This window comes from Stegostoma tigrinum, chromosome 33 (genome assembly GCF_030684315.1).
Source record: "Stegostoma tigrinum isolate sSteTig4 chromosome 33, sSteTig4.hap1, whole genome shotgun sequence".
Classification (NCBI taxonomy): Eukaryota; Metazoa; Chordata; class Chondrichthyes; order Orectolobiformes; family Stegostomatidae; genus Stegostoma; species Stegostoma tigrinum.
This window is the reverse complement of record NC_081386.1, coordinates 10,087,310-10,104,087: the sequence shown is the minus strand read 5'-3', so window position 1 is coordinate 10,104,087 and position 16,778 is coordinate 10,087,310. Positions and strand designations below refer to the sequence as shown.

General features: G+C 45.2%; 1 protein-coding gene across 1 annotated transcript in view; it reads right to left on the bottom strand.

Annotated features, from left to right (window-relative positions):
• The window catches only part of LOC125467232 (multiple C2 and transmembrane domain-containing protein 2-like), a 476,933-nt gene that overhangs the window by 15,080 nt on the left and 445,075 nt on the right, over nt 1–16,778 (bottom strand). Inside the window, exon 21 of the mRNA XM_048562803.2 lies at nt 10,463–10,572. Coding sequence (XP_048418760.1) covers nt 10,463–10,572 — 110 coding nt within the window. The remainder of the gene's footprint in view (nt 1–10,462; nt 10,573–16,778) is intronic.

The window sequence follows — 16,778 nt, the reverse complement described above, 5'->3', positions numbered from 1 at the left end:
TGTGGAACCTTACCAAAGGCTTTACTGAAGTTCATGTACACCACGTCAACTGCCCTACCCTAATCCACATGCTTGGTCACCTTCTCAAAAAACTCAATGAGGTTTGTGAGACACGACCTGCCCTTGACGTATCCATGTTGACTACCTCCAATCACATTGTTGTTTGCTAGATGATTATAAATCCTATCTCTTATAATCCTTTCCAAAGCTTTTCCTACAACTGACGTAAGGCTCGCTGGTCTATAATTACCTGGGTCATCCCTACTGCCCTTCTTGAACAAGGGCACAACATTTGCAATCCACCAGTCCTCTAGTACTAAACCTATAGACAATGAAGACTCAAAGATCAAGGCCAAAGGTTCCGCCATCTCCTCCCTAGCTTCCCAGAGAATCCTCGGAAAAATCCCATCCGACCCAGGGGATTTATCTATCTTCATACCTTCTAGAATTGATAACACCTCCTCCTTACGAACCTCAATCCTTTCAAGTCTAATAACCCGTATCTCAGTCTTCTCCGCTACAATATTCTCCTTTTCCTGAGTGGAAACAGATGAGGAATATTTGTTTAGTGCCTCTCCGATCTCCACAGGGTCGACACACAACTTCCCACTTCTGTCTTTGACTGGCCCTATTCCTACCCTAGTCATCCTTTTAGTCCTCACATACCTATAGAAAGCTTTAGGGTTCTCCTTTATTCTACCTACTAATGTCTGCTTATGTGCCGTCCTTGTTCTTCTTAACTCTCTCTTTAAATCCTTCCTAGCTAATCTGTAACTCTCCATCGCCTCATCGGAACCATCTCGTCTCAACGTCACATAAGCCTCCCTCTTCCGCTTAACAAGAGATACAATTTCTTTAGTAAACCACGCAATATCTGTTCCTTAAACCAGCTCCACATTTCAATTTTCCCCATCCCCTGCATTTTGCTACCCCATTCTATGTCTCCTAAGTCTTGCCTAATTGCATTATAATTACCCTTCTCCAATAGAAATGTTTGTGGCCACATTCGAGCGAGAATGTCCAAAAACAATGTCAAGGGGCAAATCTTCACATGAAGGATAGTGAAACTCTTTGGTCCAGAGTGACATTGAAGCTGTATTGACTGGAATTTTAAAAAATTGAGACTGAATGAGGCATCGGTAAGCTTCGCATAATCAGGCAAGAGAGATCATATTCAGAGTGGGACTACAGCCCGAATGAGTATATAGTTTGGGAAGTTTGGTGGCAATGTGGGAGTTCAGTGTGGAGGAGGGAGAGGCTTTTTTGGCCTGCATTTTCTTCAGCTCATTACTTGCACGGCTTTCTTTTATAAATAGGATAAATCGAACGCCAGGAACAGGGACGAGCACAGAAGAGTGACATCACAGGTAAACTGTAAGTTCATTGGTTGGTGTAAGCTACTAACTTGACAAGTTTTAGGTTGAAGGCAAATAGGGGAAATACTTACACGGTACAAACTAAAAGACCGGTGCAAAATTTTTAAAAATCAAATTAAGTGCTAAATAATTAAAACAGAGATGGCCAAACCAGGCGATTTGCTGAATTACATGAGGTGAGAGCTGGTGGGCCCCATTGTGCCTCATCGTGACCACATCTGTAGCAAGCATGGGTTGCTTGAGTTGTTGAGCTGGAGTCTGAGCTTCAAACAATGCGACACATCAGGGATGGGGAGAGTTACCCGGACATTGTGTTTCAGGAGGCAGTCACACTCCTGAGATTAACTACCTCAAATTTGGCCAGTGATCAGGGACAGGATGGTGTGGCTACCAGTGAAGCAAGGAGAGGAATCCAGGAGACAGTGCTGAAGCTTGTCTAACAAGTTTAAGATTCTTGCCCCCTGTGTGGATGAAAGCAGGGGCTGGAAGGAGAATGAGCAAACTGGCCATAGCAATATAATGAAATGTGAGGCTGGATGAACACAGCAGGCCAAGCAGCATCTCAGGAGCACAAAAGCTGACGTTTTTGGCCTAGACCCTTCATCAGAGAGGGGGATGGGGTGAGGGTTCTGGAATAAATAGGGAGAGAGGGGGAGGCGGACCGAAGATGGAGAGAAAAGAAGATAGGTGGAGAGGAGAGTATAGGTGGGGAGATAGGGAGGGGATAGGTCAGTCCAGGGAAGATGGACAGGTCAAGGAGGTGGGATGAGGTTAGTAGGTAGGAGATGGAGGTGCGGCTTGGGGTGGGAGGAAGGGATGGGTGAGAGGAAGAACTGGTTAGGGAGGCAGAGATAGGTTGGACTGGTGTTGAGATGCAGTGGGTGGAGGGGAAGAGCTGGGCTGGTTGTGTGGTGCAGTGGGGGGAGGGGACGAACTGGGCAGGTTTTGGGATGCGGCGGGGGAAGGGGAGATTTTGAAGCTGGTGAAGTCCACATTGATACCATTGGGCTGCAGGGTTCCCAAGCGGAATATGAGTTGCTGTTCCTGCAACCTTCGGGTGGCATCATTGTGGCACTGCAGGAGGCCCATGATGGACATGTCATCTAAAGAATGGGAGGGGAAGTTAAAATGGTTTGTGACTGGGAGGTGCAGTTGTTTATTGCGAACCGAGCGGAGGTGTTCTGCAAAGCGGTCCCCAAGCCTCCACTTGGTTTCCCCAATGTAGAGGAAGCCACACCGGGTACAGTGGATGCAGTATACCACATTGGCAGATGTGCAGGTGAACCTCTGCTTAATGTGGAAAGTCATCTTGGGGCCTGGGATGGGGGTGAGGGAGGAGGTGTGGGGGCAAGTGTAGCTTTTCCTGCGGTTGCAGGGGAAGGTGCCGGGTGTGGTGGGGTTGGAGGGCAGTGTGGAGCGAACAAGGGAGTCACGGAGAGAGTGGTCTCTCCTGAAAGCAGGCAGGGGTGGGGATGGAAAAATGTCTTGGGTGGTGTGGTCGGATTGTAGATGGCGGAAGTGTCGGAGGATAATGCGTTGTATCCGGAGGTTGGTAGGGTGGAGTGTGAGAACAAGGGGGATCCTCTTTGGGTGGTTGTGGCGGGGGCGGGGTCTGAGGGATGTGTTGCGGGAAATGCGGGAGACGTAGTCAAGGGCGTTCTCGACCACTGTGGGTGGAAAGTTGCGGTCCTTGAAGAACTTGGACATCTGGGATGTGCAGGAGTGGAATGCCTCATCGTGGGAGCAGATGCGGCAGAGGCGGAGGAATTGGGAATAGGGGATGGAATTTTTGCAGGAGGGTGGGTTGGAGGAGGTGTATTCTAGGTTGCTGTGGGAGTCGGTGGGCTTGAAATGGACATCAGTTACAAGCTGGTTGCCTGAGATGGAGACTGAGAGATCCAGGAAGGTGAGGGATGTGCTGGAGATGGCCCAGGTGAACTGAAGGTTGGGGTGGAAGGTGTTGGTCAAGTGGATGAACTGTTCGAGCTCCTCTGGGGAGCAAGAGGCGGCGCCGATACAGTCATCAATGTACTGGAGGAAGAGGTGGGGTTTGGGGCCTGTGTAGGTGCCGAAGAGGGACTGTTCCACGTAACCTACAAAGAGGCAGGCATAGCTGGGGCCCATGCGGGTGCCCATGGCCACCCCCTTAGTCTGTAGAAAGTGGGAGGAGTCGAAAGAGAAGTTGTTGAGGGTGAGGACGAGTTCGGCTAGGCGGATGAGGGTGTCGGTGGAGGGAGACTGGTCGGGCCTGCAGGACAGGAAGAAGCAGAGGGCCTTGAGGCCATCTGCATGCGGAATACAGGTGTATAGGGACTGGACGTCCATGGTGAAAATGAGGTGTTGGGAGCCAGGGAATTGGAAGTCCTGGAGGAAGTGGAGGGCATGGGTGGTGTCATGGACGTAGGTAGGGAGTTCCTGGGCCAAAGGGGAGAAAATGGAGTCCAGATAGGTGGAGATGAGTTCAGAGGGGCAGGAGCAGGCTGAGACGATGGGTCGACCAGGCAGGTTTGTGCATTTTGGGAAGGAGATAGAAACGGGCCGTGCGGGGTTGGGGAACAATGAGGTTGGAGGCTGTGGGTGGGAGGTCCCCTGAGGTGATGAGGTCATGAATGGTGTTGGAGATGATGGTTTGGTGCTTGGGTGTGGGGTCATGATCGAGGGGGCGGTAGGAGGTGGTGTCGGAGAGTTGGCGTTTGGCCTCGGCGATGTAGAGGTCAGTGCGCCATACTACCACTGCGCCACCCTTGTCTGCGGGTTTGATAGTGAGGTTGGGGTTGGAGCGGAGGGAGCGGAGGGCTGCCCGTCACTGTGATTCAGGGAGCCATTCAAGAGACAGGGAGAGAAATGAGAAATAGAGTTATAATCTGGATAGTATAGTCAGGGGAATAGGCACTGTTCTCTCTGGCCAGGATCGAGAGTCTCATCAAAGGCTCTGTTGCCTGGGTTTCAGGATATCTCATCTGAGCTGCAGAAGAATGTGGAGTAGGAGGGGGGAGATTCTATTGTCATGGTTCATATAGATGCAGAGTAGGGTGGCATGGTAGCGCAGTGGTTAGCACTGCTGCCTCACCGCGCCTAGGACCCGGTTTGATTCCAGCCTTGGGCAACTGTCTGTATGGTTTGCACATTCTCCCCGTGTCTGTGCAGGTTTCCACCCGGTACTCCGGTTTCCTCCCGTAGTCTCCAAAGATGTGCAGCTTACGTGGATTGGCCATGCTAAATCATCAACAGTGTTCAGGGATGTAGAGATTAGGTGGGTTACAGGGGAAAGGGGTCGGGGTGGGTCTGGGTGGGGTGCTGTTTGGACGGTCAGTGTGGACTTGTTGGCTCAAAGGGCCTGTTTCCACACTGTAGGGATTCTACAAAGGTGCTTACGATATAGGTGGAAAGAGGCACAACAAAGGGGACATTAGGAGCTAAATTAGAAAGCAGAACCAAAAAGGTAATCATTTTTGGATTACTGCCCGCAGTGTGAGCAAATTGGCACAGGGTAAACAAGAGGGGAGGGAAGGAGCTGTTCTGATGGGATGGACTCCACCTGAATCATGCTGGGACCGGAGTCCTGGTGAATCACATGATTAGGGAGAGTGTGAAAAGGGCTTTAAACTAAATAGTTTCTGGGAGACGAGCAGGGGTTCAGTTGCGTGGAAAATATTAGGGACAATGTTGAAAGAGGGGAGGCCTCAGAAGAGGTCATTAAAGTTTCTAGAACAATAATAGGGTGGAGAGTATGGAAAGGCACAGGAGTCTAACTTCAGGCACAGCCGATAACGGGACAGCTATGAGATGGAGGCAGTCAATGCGGTACTGAGGGTATTGTACACACAGTACACAAAACAAGGTAACTGAGCATGTAGCACCAACTGAAATTGGCAGGAATGAAGTTGTAGGCATCACAGGGACATGGCTGAGAGGGGATCAGAGCTGGGAAGTAAATATCCGAAGATACATGTCCTATTGAACAGTCAGGTAGATGGCAGAGGGGATGGGGTTGCCTTTTAAGTAAGAAATGAAATTAAGTCAAAAGCAGGAAGTAATTAAGAGTTAAATGTAGTAGATTATGTGTGATTCTGTGTGGAGTTGAGGAGCCACAAAGGAATAACTGCCCTGATGGGAGTTATGTACAGGCCTCCAAGCTGCAATCAGGATGTGGAGAAGAAAATAAATCAGGAGATGGAAAAGACAGTGTAAGAAAGGCACAATTACAATAATCATGGGGGACTTCAATATGCAGGTGAACGGGGAAAATCAGGTTTGTAGCAGATCCAAGAAAAGGAAGTCGAGGAAGGTCTAGGAGATAGCTTTTTAGAAAAGCTTGTGGTAGAGACTACGAGAGAACAGAGAATTCAAGATTCGGTGATGTGTAATGGGGCAGATTTGATTAGGAAGCTTAAGTTGAAGGAATCCCTAAGGGACAGTGACAACAATATGATAGAATTCACCCTGCAGTTTGAGAGGGAGAAGCTGAAATGATGTGTAATGATATTACAGTTGAATAAATGTAAGTAAAAATGTTATGAGGGAGTAGCTGGCCAGAATGGATTGGAAGGGAGGCCAAGTAGGGAAGGCAGTGGGCCAGCAGCGGCTGTTTCTTCTTTCATGGAATGCATTTCTACTGCCTTCCAATTTACCCCCAGAAACCCGTAATTCAGGAAGTCAGTAGAAATTCATCCCAGGTGGAGGGGGAAAAGCACGGTGGCTCAATGGTTAGCACTACTGCCTCACAGCACCAGGGACCTGGGTTCAATTCCACCCTCAGGCAACTGCCTGTATGGAGTTTGCACATTCTCTCCGTGTCTGCATGGGTTTCCTCCAGGTGCTCCAGTTTCCTCCCACAGTCCAAAGATTTGCAGGTTAGGCAGATCAGCCAAGCTAAATTGCTCACAATGTCCAGGGATGGGCCTGATTCGGATGATCTGAGGGTCAGTGTGGGCTTGTTGGGCCAAAGGATCTGTTTCCACACTGTAGGCATTCTGTGGAAGAAGGAACGTACAAAGGGGAGGATGAGGCAACCGTGGCTGACAAGGGAAGTCAGAAACAGTACAAAAGCAAAAGGAAAAAAACATACAATATGTTGAAGAACTGTGGGAAGCCTTCAAAAAGAAGCAGAAGATAACTAAAACAAAAGCAATGAGAGGGAGAAGATGGAATATGACAATAAGATAGCTAGTAAGGTCAAAGAAGATTACAAGAGTTTTTTTAAGATAGTTAAACAGTTAAAAGAGAGGTAAGATTGGACATTAGATCGCTGGAAAAGGAGGCTGGGTCAGCATGGCGACTCAGTGGATAGCAAAGCTGCCTCACAGTGGCAGGGACCCAGATTTGATTCTAGCCTCAAAGGATGTCTGTGTGAACTTTCTCCCTGCATCTACTTGGGTTTCTTCTTGGGTGCTCTGGTTTCCTCTCACAAATGTGTGGAAGCTCGGTCGATTGGCGATGATAAATTGCCCATAGTGAACGTGGATTGTCAGGCCACATGAGTAAGCCATGGGAAATACATGGTTACAGGGGTAGGTCTGGGGAGATGTTTTTCAGAGGGTCAGTGTAGACTGGATGGACTGAATGGCCTGCTTCCTCTCTGTAGGAATTCAATGAAATCATCATGGGGAACACAGAGATGGTGAGGAACTGAATACATACTTTGCATCAGTTTTCACAGCAGAAGGCATCCACTGAAGGCCAGAAATTCCAGAGATTTGGCGGGGGGTCGGGGGGAGGTGAGGTGAGTATAGTGGCCATCACTTAGGAGGAGGTGCTAGAGAAGCTGAAAGGTCTAAAGGTGGATAAATCACCCAGACCAGACGGACTACATCCCAGAATTCTGAAGGAGATAGCTGAGGAGATTGTAGAGGCACTGGAGGTGATCTTTCAGGAGTCACTGGAGTCAGAAGATTGGAAGATGGCTAACGTAATGCCCCTGTTTAAGAAGGAAGGGAGGCTGAAGACAGGATACAGGAAGCTAGCCACCAGGATACATGAACATCAACTAGCCACAAAACGACATGGCTCACTATCACTAGTATCCTTACATACAGATGAGGAAGGACACCACTTTGATTGGGACAACACATCCATCCTAGGACAAGCCAAACAGGGACACGCACGAGAATTCCTAGAGGCATGGCATTCCAACTGGAACTCCATCAACAAACATATTGATTTGGAGCCAATCTACCATCCCCTGAGAAAAAGAACAGGAAATGACATCACCGACACAGGAAATGACATCACCAACTCAAGGAAACCTAAACAGATAAATAGAAAGCAGGGCATAACACCAGCGCTTCATCGGAGGCTCACTGATGATGTTACCTAGAATGGTGACGAAACGTCTGAAAACTTACCTTCCAGCTCAGCAAGCAAACTCACATCCAGAAACTCAACCTGAGCTACAAATCTTTTCAAAACTCACTAACAGGAAACAATAGTTTGGTCAGCCCAACCTCAGTCATTGATAAGATTTTAAGAGTTCATTATTAAGGACGAGATTGTACAATACTTGGAATTACACAATAAAATAGGCGTGAATCAGCAAAACTTCATCAAGGGAAGGTCCTCTCTGACTTATCTGTTCGAACTATTTGAGGAGATAACATGCTAGTTGGACAAAGGAGAGCCAGTGGACATGAGCTATTTGGATTTCCAAAAGGCCTTTGACAAGGTGCCACACAAGAGGCTGTTAAATAAGATAAGAGCCCATGGTGAGAGGGGCAAGGTTAGAGGATTGGATGACTGGCAGAAGACAAAGAGTAGGGATAAAGGGGTCTTTTTCAGGTTGGCAGTCAGTGACTGAGTTCCGCAGTGGTCAATGTTGGGACCACAATTACTCACATTATAGATTACTGATTTGAATGAAGGGGCTGAGGGCATTGTTGATAAAGTTGCAGATTTCACACAGCTAGGTGGAGATGCAGGTAGTGCTGAGGAAGCAGGGAGGCCTTGGACATGCTGGGTGAGTGAGCAAAGAATGGGCAAAGTTGGAATACAATGTGACAAAGTGTCAGGTTACACATTTTGTTAGGAAGAGAAAGGGGGAGGGCCTTCAGAAACCTGAAGCACAAAAAGGACTTGGGAGTGCTTGTTCAAGATCCTCTTAAGATTAACACGCAGGTTTAGTTGACCGGTAGGAAGGCAAATGCAACATCAGCATTCATTCCAAGAGGACTTGAATAGAACAGCAGAGATGTGTTACTGAGGCTGTGCAATGTTGTGGCCAGACTGCAATTAGAATATTGTGAGCAGTTTCGGGCCCCATATCTAAAGAAGGATGTGCTGGCCTTGGAGGTGGTCCATAGAAGATTTACAAGAATGATCCCAGGGATGAAGGGCTTGTCATAAGAAGTGCAGTTGAGGATTGTAGGTCTGTACTTGATGAAGTTCAGAAGGATAAGAAGGGTCCTAACTGAAAGTTACAGAATACCGAAAGACCTGGGTAGAGTAGAGGTGGAGAAGATGGATCACTAGTAGGAGAGACCAAGACTCTTGGACACAGACTCAGAGGGAAAGGGCAACACTTTAAAACTGAGTTGAGGGGTAATTTCCTTCTGGTGGATCTATGGAACTCACTGCCAAAAAAGGTCTATAGAGGCAAGCCTTTCAGTGTATTTAAGATGGAGATAGATAGGGTCTTACCTGGTAAATGGATCAAGGGCTACAGGGAGAAGGCAGGTGAATGAGGTTGAGAAACACTTCAGCCATGGTAGACTGATGGAGCTGACTCGATGGGCTGAATGGCCTAATTGTTATCCTGTTTCTAATGGTCATGTGCTGAGCAGAAGTATTGCAGGCTACATCATTAAGACAGCTTAAGATAGAGATTAGCCATGATCCAAATAAATGGCAAAACAAGGCTGAGAGCCTGAGTATCCTCGACCTGACCCCAGGATGTCTTAGTGGGTTATCAACTGGTGGTACAAGCATCAACAAGTAACAGGGGCAGAAAGTTCTGCCTGTCACTGGACCTGAAACGTTAACTCTGTTTTCTCCACCACAGATGCTGCCAGACCTGCTGAGCTTTTCCAGCAACTTTGTTTTTGTTTCAGCATTTAACATGCTTGCAAAAACTTTCTTACTTTGATCATGGGCCCGTTTGCTGTTTACAGTATGCATTCATGATCTAGATATAAATGTGGGAGTTTCATCACCAGGTTCACAAATGACATGAAAATTAATGGAGTAAACAGTGAGGATGAAAGCCTTAGACTACAGGGTGATACAAATGAGCTGGTCAGATCGGCTGAACTATGGCAAGTGGAATTTAATCCTGAAAACTGGGAGAGGTATGCATTTTTGGGGGCTAATAATGGAAAGGAAACCACGATACATGGAAGGACCTCAGAAAGAGCAGAGGATCAGAGGGACCTTGGTGTGCAATCCCGAAGATCTTTGAAGGAGGCAAGATAGGTAGAGAAGTTGTTTAAGGAGGCATATGGGACTCTTGCCTTTATTAATCTGGGCAGTGAGTACAACACCAGAGGGATAATGATGGAGCTATAAAAAGTGTTAGTTCGGCTATTGTTGGAGTACTCTGTGCAGTTCTGGTCACCATACAATACGAAAGATGTGACTGCATGCAAGATGCTGCAGAGGAGACTCACCATGATGTTGCCTGCGCTCGAGTGATTCAGCTGCGAAGAGAGACTGGAAACTGGAGTTGCTTATCTCAGAGAGGGATGGCCTGATTGAGGTCTACTAAATTATGAAGGACATAAATGGGATAGATAGGACAAAACCAATCCCTTTTGTAAAGCAGTCATTACCCCAGGGGGACAGAGATTTAAGCTCAGGGGAAGGAGATTTAGAAGGGATTAAAGGGAGAATTTTGTCCACCCGGGGGTGGTGGATATCTGGAACGCATTGCCTGTAAAGGTAGTAGGGAGGGAACCCCCAATATTTCAGAAGCACTTCGATGGACATTTGAAATGTCATGGTGTACGATACTACGGGATAAGTGCTGGGAAGTGCACTAAGAGTAAACAGTTGCTTGATAACCATTGTGGACATGATGGGAAGAAGTGCCTGATGTCATGCTGTAAAATTTTGATTCACTGTTGCATTATTTTAAACAATAAGAAAAAAAATCTTACCCCAGAACAGCAGGAGATACCTCAGTGAGACAAAGTACAACATGAGTGTGCAGACAATGAGCACAGCACAGGCAAGTTTGGAAAGGAACGGGACTGACCAGTTGAAGGTGCTGAAAGATTCAGAAAAATGAATATTAACATTAAAAACGTAATTCACAGTGACACAATCTTCGCACAGAGCTATGAAATCAAAGACATTTACTCTCTTAAGTGGTAGTAGGAACTGCAGATACTGGAAAATCTGAGATAACCAGGTGTTGAGCTGGATGAACTCAGCAGGCCAAGCAGCATCAAAGGAGCAGGAAAGTTGACATTTCGGGTGTAGAAAAGAAAGGTCTAGACCCGAAATGTGAGCCTTCCTGCTGCTCTGATGCTTCTTGGCCTGCTGTGTTCATCCAGTTCTGCACCTTGTACTCTCTTAAGTTCCTCTTTCCTTTTAGCTTCAATAACGTAATAGAACGTGTAGAAAGTTGAATACATTTAAGGGAAGGATTCAAATAATGCAGGAAATGATAAAACCTGAGGGCATTTCGTAAACCCTTACTAACAATGCAAGTTCTGGAAGTACTCAGCAGGTCCGACAGCATCAGTGCACAGAGAAACAAAGGTAATGTTTTGACTCAAATATGAATCTTTTTCAAAGCAGAGTTTTGTTCCGCTTGAAACATTAATTGTCTCTCGCTACACAGTTGCTGCCAGACCTGCTAAGTATTTCCTGGACTTTGTAATGTAGTTCAAGAAAGCACAACAACATTTCTACTTCCTCATGAGGCTAAGGAAATTTGGGATGCCAACGACGACTCTTACCAACTTCTTACAGAAAGCATCCTATCCAGATGCATCACAGCTTGGTACGGCAAATGCTGTGCGTAAGACTGCAACAAACTGCAGAGAGTTGTGAACACAGCCCAGTCCATCACAAGAACCAGCCTTCTATCCATTGACTCCAACTATACTTCCTGCTGCCTTGGAAAAGCAACCAACATCATCAAAGTCCCCTCCCACCCCAGTTATACTTTATTCCATTCACTTCCATCAGGCAAAAGGTATAAAAGTTTGAGTACACATATGACCAGATTCAAGAACAGCTTCTTCCCCGCTGTTATCAGACTTTTGAACGGATCTCTCAAATGTTAATTCTGATATCTCTCTCTCTCTCTCTCTCTTCACCTTCTCTGTAGCTGTAACACTGAATTCTGCATTCTGTTCTGCTACCCTGATGCAGTTGGTATGGTACCATCTGCCAATATAGCACACAAAATAATACTTTTCACTGTATCTCGGTACATGTGACAACAATAAATCAATCGATATTTCCAGTATCCGCAATATTCTGCCTTTATTTTACTGCCTCCACTCTGCACTTTTCCCAGATGAGCTCACTTTACTGACATAATTATTGATTTGTAAGTATTATTACGACAATGATTGCATATATTTCCATTAAAGGAACACTCTAAGGAGCTGCCTATAAAGATGCAATTCAAACTCTAACAACGATACAGGGTTTCATACTAAAATTATAATGTTTTCTTGCTGCTGTTGCTAATTAGTGTTATAACTGTTGATACTATTGGCCTCCATTTCCCACTGCGTGCTTATTCATTTTGCTCAGGGGCCATAAAATGATAAATTTGCTTCATCAAGCTTTTCCTTCCATTACATTTATAAGAAATACTAGGGTATAGCACAGAAATGTTTTCTACACCTCACAGAGTCATTGAGTCATAGAGCACAGAAACAGACCCTTCGGTCCTACCAGTCCATGCCGACTATGTTCCCAAGCTAATCCTGGTCCCACTTGTCTGTACTTGGCCCTTATCACTCCAAAACTTTCCTATCCATGTACTTACCCAAATGCCTTTTAAACATTGTAACTGTACCTCCATCTACCACTTCCTCTGGAAGTTCATTCCAACCACGAACCATTCTCTGTGTAAAAAAGTTGCCCCTTGTGTCCTTTTTAAAACTTTCTCCTCTCACCTTAAAAGTATTCCCCCTTGTTTTGAACTCTCCCACCCTAGGGAAAAGACCCTTGCCATTCATTTTATCTACATCCTTCATGATTTTTTAAACCTCTAAAAGGTCACCTCTCAACCTCCTGCGCTCCAATGAAAAAGGTCTCTGGCTATCTCATCTATTTTTAAAACTCAAACTCTGCTTTTCCAGCAACATCCTGGTGAATATTTTCTGAAACCCCCTCTAGCTTGATAATATCCTTCATAAAGCAGAGCGACCAGAACTGGACACGGTACTCCGGAAGAGCGTCACTAACTTCCTGTACAACCTCAACATGACGGTCCAACTCTGGTACTCAAAGGTGTGAGCAATGAAGGTAAGTGTGCTAAGTGCCTTCCTAACTACCCTACCTACTTATGATGTAAGTTTCGAAGAGTTTTGTGCCTGAACTCCTAGGACTGTCTGTTCTACAGCACTACCCACAGCCCTACCATTAATTGTATAAGTATTACCCTTGTTGTTTTACTAAAATGCAATAACCTCACATTTTTCCAAATTTAACTCCAGCTGACATTCCTCAGACCACTGACCCAATTGATCAAGGTCTCTTTGTAATCTTCACTGTCCACTTTACCACCAATTTGGTGTCATCTGCAAACTTACTGACCAGACTTCCTATATTCAATTATGTCATTTATGGTAATTAGTTGCCAAGGATGCACCTATGAATTAAATAGAATAGACCACATCAACAACATAGGTCTATGTCATGCCAGAGATACTGAAAAAAAGGGACAGTAGTGGTGGAGGGAAGAAGCCTTGGGTTGGACACTGCCTTACTCCAGTTTTGGGTCGGGCATGTCAAGTTGTGGATTTATCTTACTATAGCCAAACGAAGTAACAGTGCCTTGGCTCCATTTTCAGCATTGCGAATCAATCTAACTGGAAACACCAGGGGTTAACATTAATCCCAAATAATTGGGTGGCTTTGGATTGTATGGGAGGTGAATATTTCAGAAGTCTCAACCCAACACCAATCATCTTACAAATGGCCTAATGCTCCATTGGAATCCCTCTGTCCAGGAGCCAGAACAAATGGCCCACTTGTCCGTGTCTCAATCACCACAGGGCTGATGTCCATTGCAGAGCAAGGAACACAACCAAACAAATCCTGTCGACTGTAGCTGAAACATTACCTGAGATGCCGTCTAACAGCAAGATCATTTAGTCTGGAAGATCTGAAGGGTCATCAATTAACATAGAAACTGAGTAGAACACTGGTAGGAATAGGTGTAGGGGCAGAAGAAAATAACTTCTGTTCTTAATGGAAGAAGAAATCATTTGAAAAGGGGTGTTATGGGAAGATGGTAGAGACCAGCCTGCTTCCAGGAGACACACTGTTGAACTAAATATCATAATTCAATATTGCCATGGGAATTTTTTAATGTCCCCTACAAATGTGGATGGTGCTTCTGCTAACCGAGTGTCACTCTTACAGAATAGCACTCAATCAATGCTGTGCAGGAGTATCAGCCCTTGTTCGAAACCAGCATTGATCCTCTCCATGGATCTCCAAGTTAAATGCTCTGTGTTGTCCACCAACAAAGCCTTGAGTGGCTGGAATGTTACAGAATTAATATAATTACTGCTAATGGAACCTGGGTAGGTTACTGAAAGATCTTTTACCCCCAGATTATCACAACTGGCCTTCCAATTTGGATCTTTCTGCATCTTCTGAACAGTGAACGATCCTCCTCCGTTCAATCTTTCATGTTCCAACAGCTGCTTGAAAACAAACAGTTTTTAGCTGAGCTGATTTTTATCAAAGTGTAACTGGAGCCACAATCCTGAATGTGGCTCGCATGTCGATGTAGAATTAATCCTCTCTCGTATAATGACTGGACTGAGAATGGCCTGAAAAACCCACTTACTTCGCATAAAACTTGAATTTTATTAATTAAAAACCCAGAGTGACATGGTGTAATCAAACTTTAATCATTTCACATTAATATATGCATTTTCCAGTGAAAGAATCATAATACTAATTTCTTGTGTTTGAAATCCCAGAAACCCCAGGGAAATACATCCGATAACATGATCACAGCCTCATTATCACCCTTGTGAGGTACATGACAATGCAGCTGGAACAAGGCTAAGGAGAGTACACTAAATACATTATGATTATGAGGATGCAGCCTCCTTTCTATTTGTCAATAAAGTAAGCAATAATTAATTACTGCTCAATAATGTATTCCGGCACTAATATAGGTACAACATAAAATACAATAATGATGTGCAAACTCAAGATTGTTGTCAGATCAGACTAAATTCTTGTGACAATATACCTCTCTGTCATTTTCTGATGAGTTTTGATGTGTGCCTGTTACTAGACAGTTTATTGAAATAATATGATCTGGCCGGCCTGTTCAACAAGTTAGCAGTATTCCTCTGCAATAGTGTAGAATTTAAGTCTACACTTCAGAAATGTGTTCTTAAAGGTCCCAAGCACCAAAGACATTTCTAATGACTGTGGTGTGAAAACATACAGATTCATGGGTTCACCTATGGAATTCTGTTCTATTTAGTGATATGTCTCAACTTCAGGTTGTGATGAGCTTTTGAGCCTTTAGTTTATAGTTTCAGGGTCAAAAGGAGTGAATCCAGCTGAAATGTTAAAAAAGTTACAGAGGACTTGTATTGATACAATGCCTTTCATGATCTCAGGAGCTTGCAAAGCTCTTTACAGCCTATGACGTATTCTTGACATGGAACAGTAAAAATGATACAGTCAAAATCAAACTATTGCAGTGTGAGAAACACAGCAGCAAACTCCCACAGTTAACGATGTGAGAATGGCAAGATAATCTGTTTTAGGTATTGTTTAGGATACCAGATAGAACTCTCATAGAATCCCTACTGTGTGGAAACAGGCCATTCAGCCCAACAAGTCCACACCTACCTTCTGAAGAGGAGCATCCCACCCAGACCCATTCCCCTACCCCTGTATTTCCCCATGTCTAACCCACCTGACTTAAACATCCCTGGGCACTATGGGAAACTTAGCATGGCCAATCCACCTACACGCCATGTCTTTGGACAGTAAGAGAAAACCCATGCAGACACAGGGAGAACGTGCAAACTCAACACAGATAGTTGCCCAAGGGTGGAATTGAACCCGAGTTCCCAGCGCTGTGAGGCAGCAGTGCTAACCACTGAGCCACTATGCCAGCCCTTTTCTTGGAAACAGTATCATGGGATATTTTACATCCACCTAGATTTCAAGACTAGGGGTAATACTTTTGAAGTGAGAGCAGAAAGATTTAAAAGAGACATGAGGGACAATCTGTTTTTACGCAGAGAGTGGTTGGTGTGTGGAATGAACTTCCAAAGAAAGTAGTGGATGAAGGTACAGTTACAACATTTAAAAGGCATTCGGTTAAATACATGAATAAGATACATTTGCAGGGATATGGGCCAAGTTCAGGCAGGTGGGACTGGTTTAGTTTGGGATTATGGTTGGCATGGACTGCTTGGACCAAAGGGTCTGTTTCCATGCTGTATGAGTCTACGTCATGTGTGCCAAATAGGGGATCCTCATGTTTCGTAGCATAAATGTACTCACTGTGATTTAAAATGTCACGGTGTGTATGGGTCAGTTAGTTGGATGGCTGGTTTGCAATACAGAGCAGCACAAACATCATCAGTTTGATTCCTGCGAAGATTACCTTAATGGACTCTTTTCCTCTTTTTTTCTCTTCCCCCTCACCTGATGTGGTGACCCTCAGGTTAAACCACCACAGCTGTCTCTCTTTAATGAGAGAGTAGCCCGATGGTCCCATAGGAGTTTGGCGACTTTATTTAAAAAGAACACCACTCATTGTTTGATTACTAATGCTAGTGATTAGGATATTAGAAAGAAAATGACCTGCATTAATATAGCACTCTTGGGAACGCCAAATGTCTCAAAACTTCTGGCAGCCCACAAGAAGCAATGTTATAATGAGTGGGTAATCTGTTTTTCCATGTCAAGTGGATTGAGTGATAGATACTGACCACGGAACGGGGGACAATTTCCCTACTCTTTGTCAAAATAGCGCCGTGGGATCATTTCCATCCACCTGCACAGGCCGACGGGAGGCTGTCATCAACTCATCCGGAAGACTGCACATTTCTACATTCCCTCAGGACAGGAAGATTCAAAATCTGGACTGGATTAGGTGATCTCACCCAGGACAGCAGCAATGGCTTCCTGCTAAGGTCTGGAAGGAGCCATTGGACGGTTTGGTTCTTTAGTGCTAGCTCATTAACCCAGTTTCAGGAGCATGTCTTTGAGCTTCTGGTTAGAACAAGACCAGGA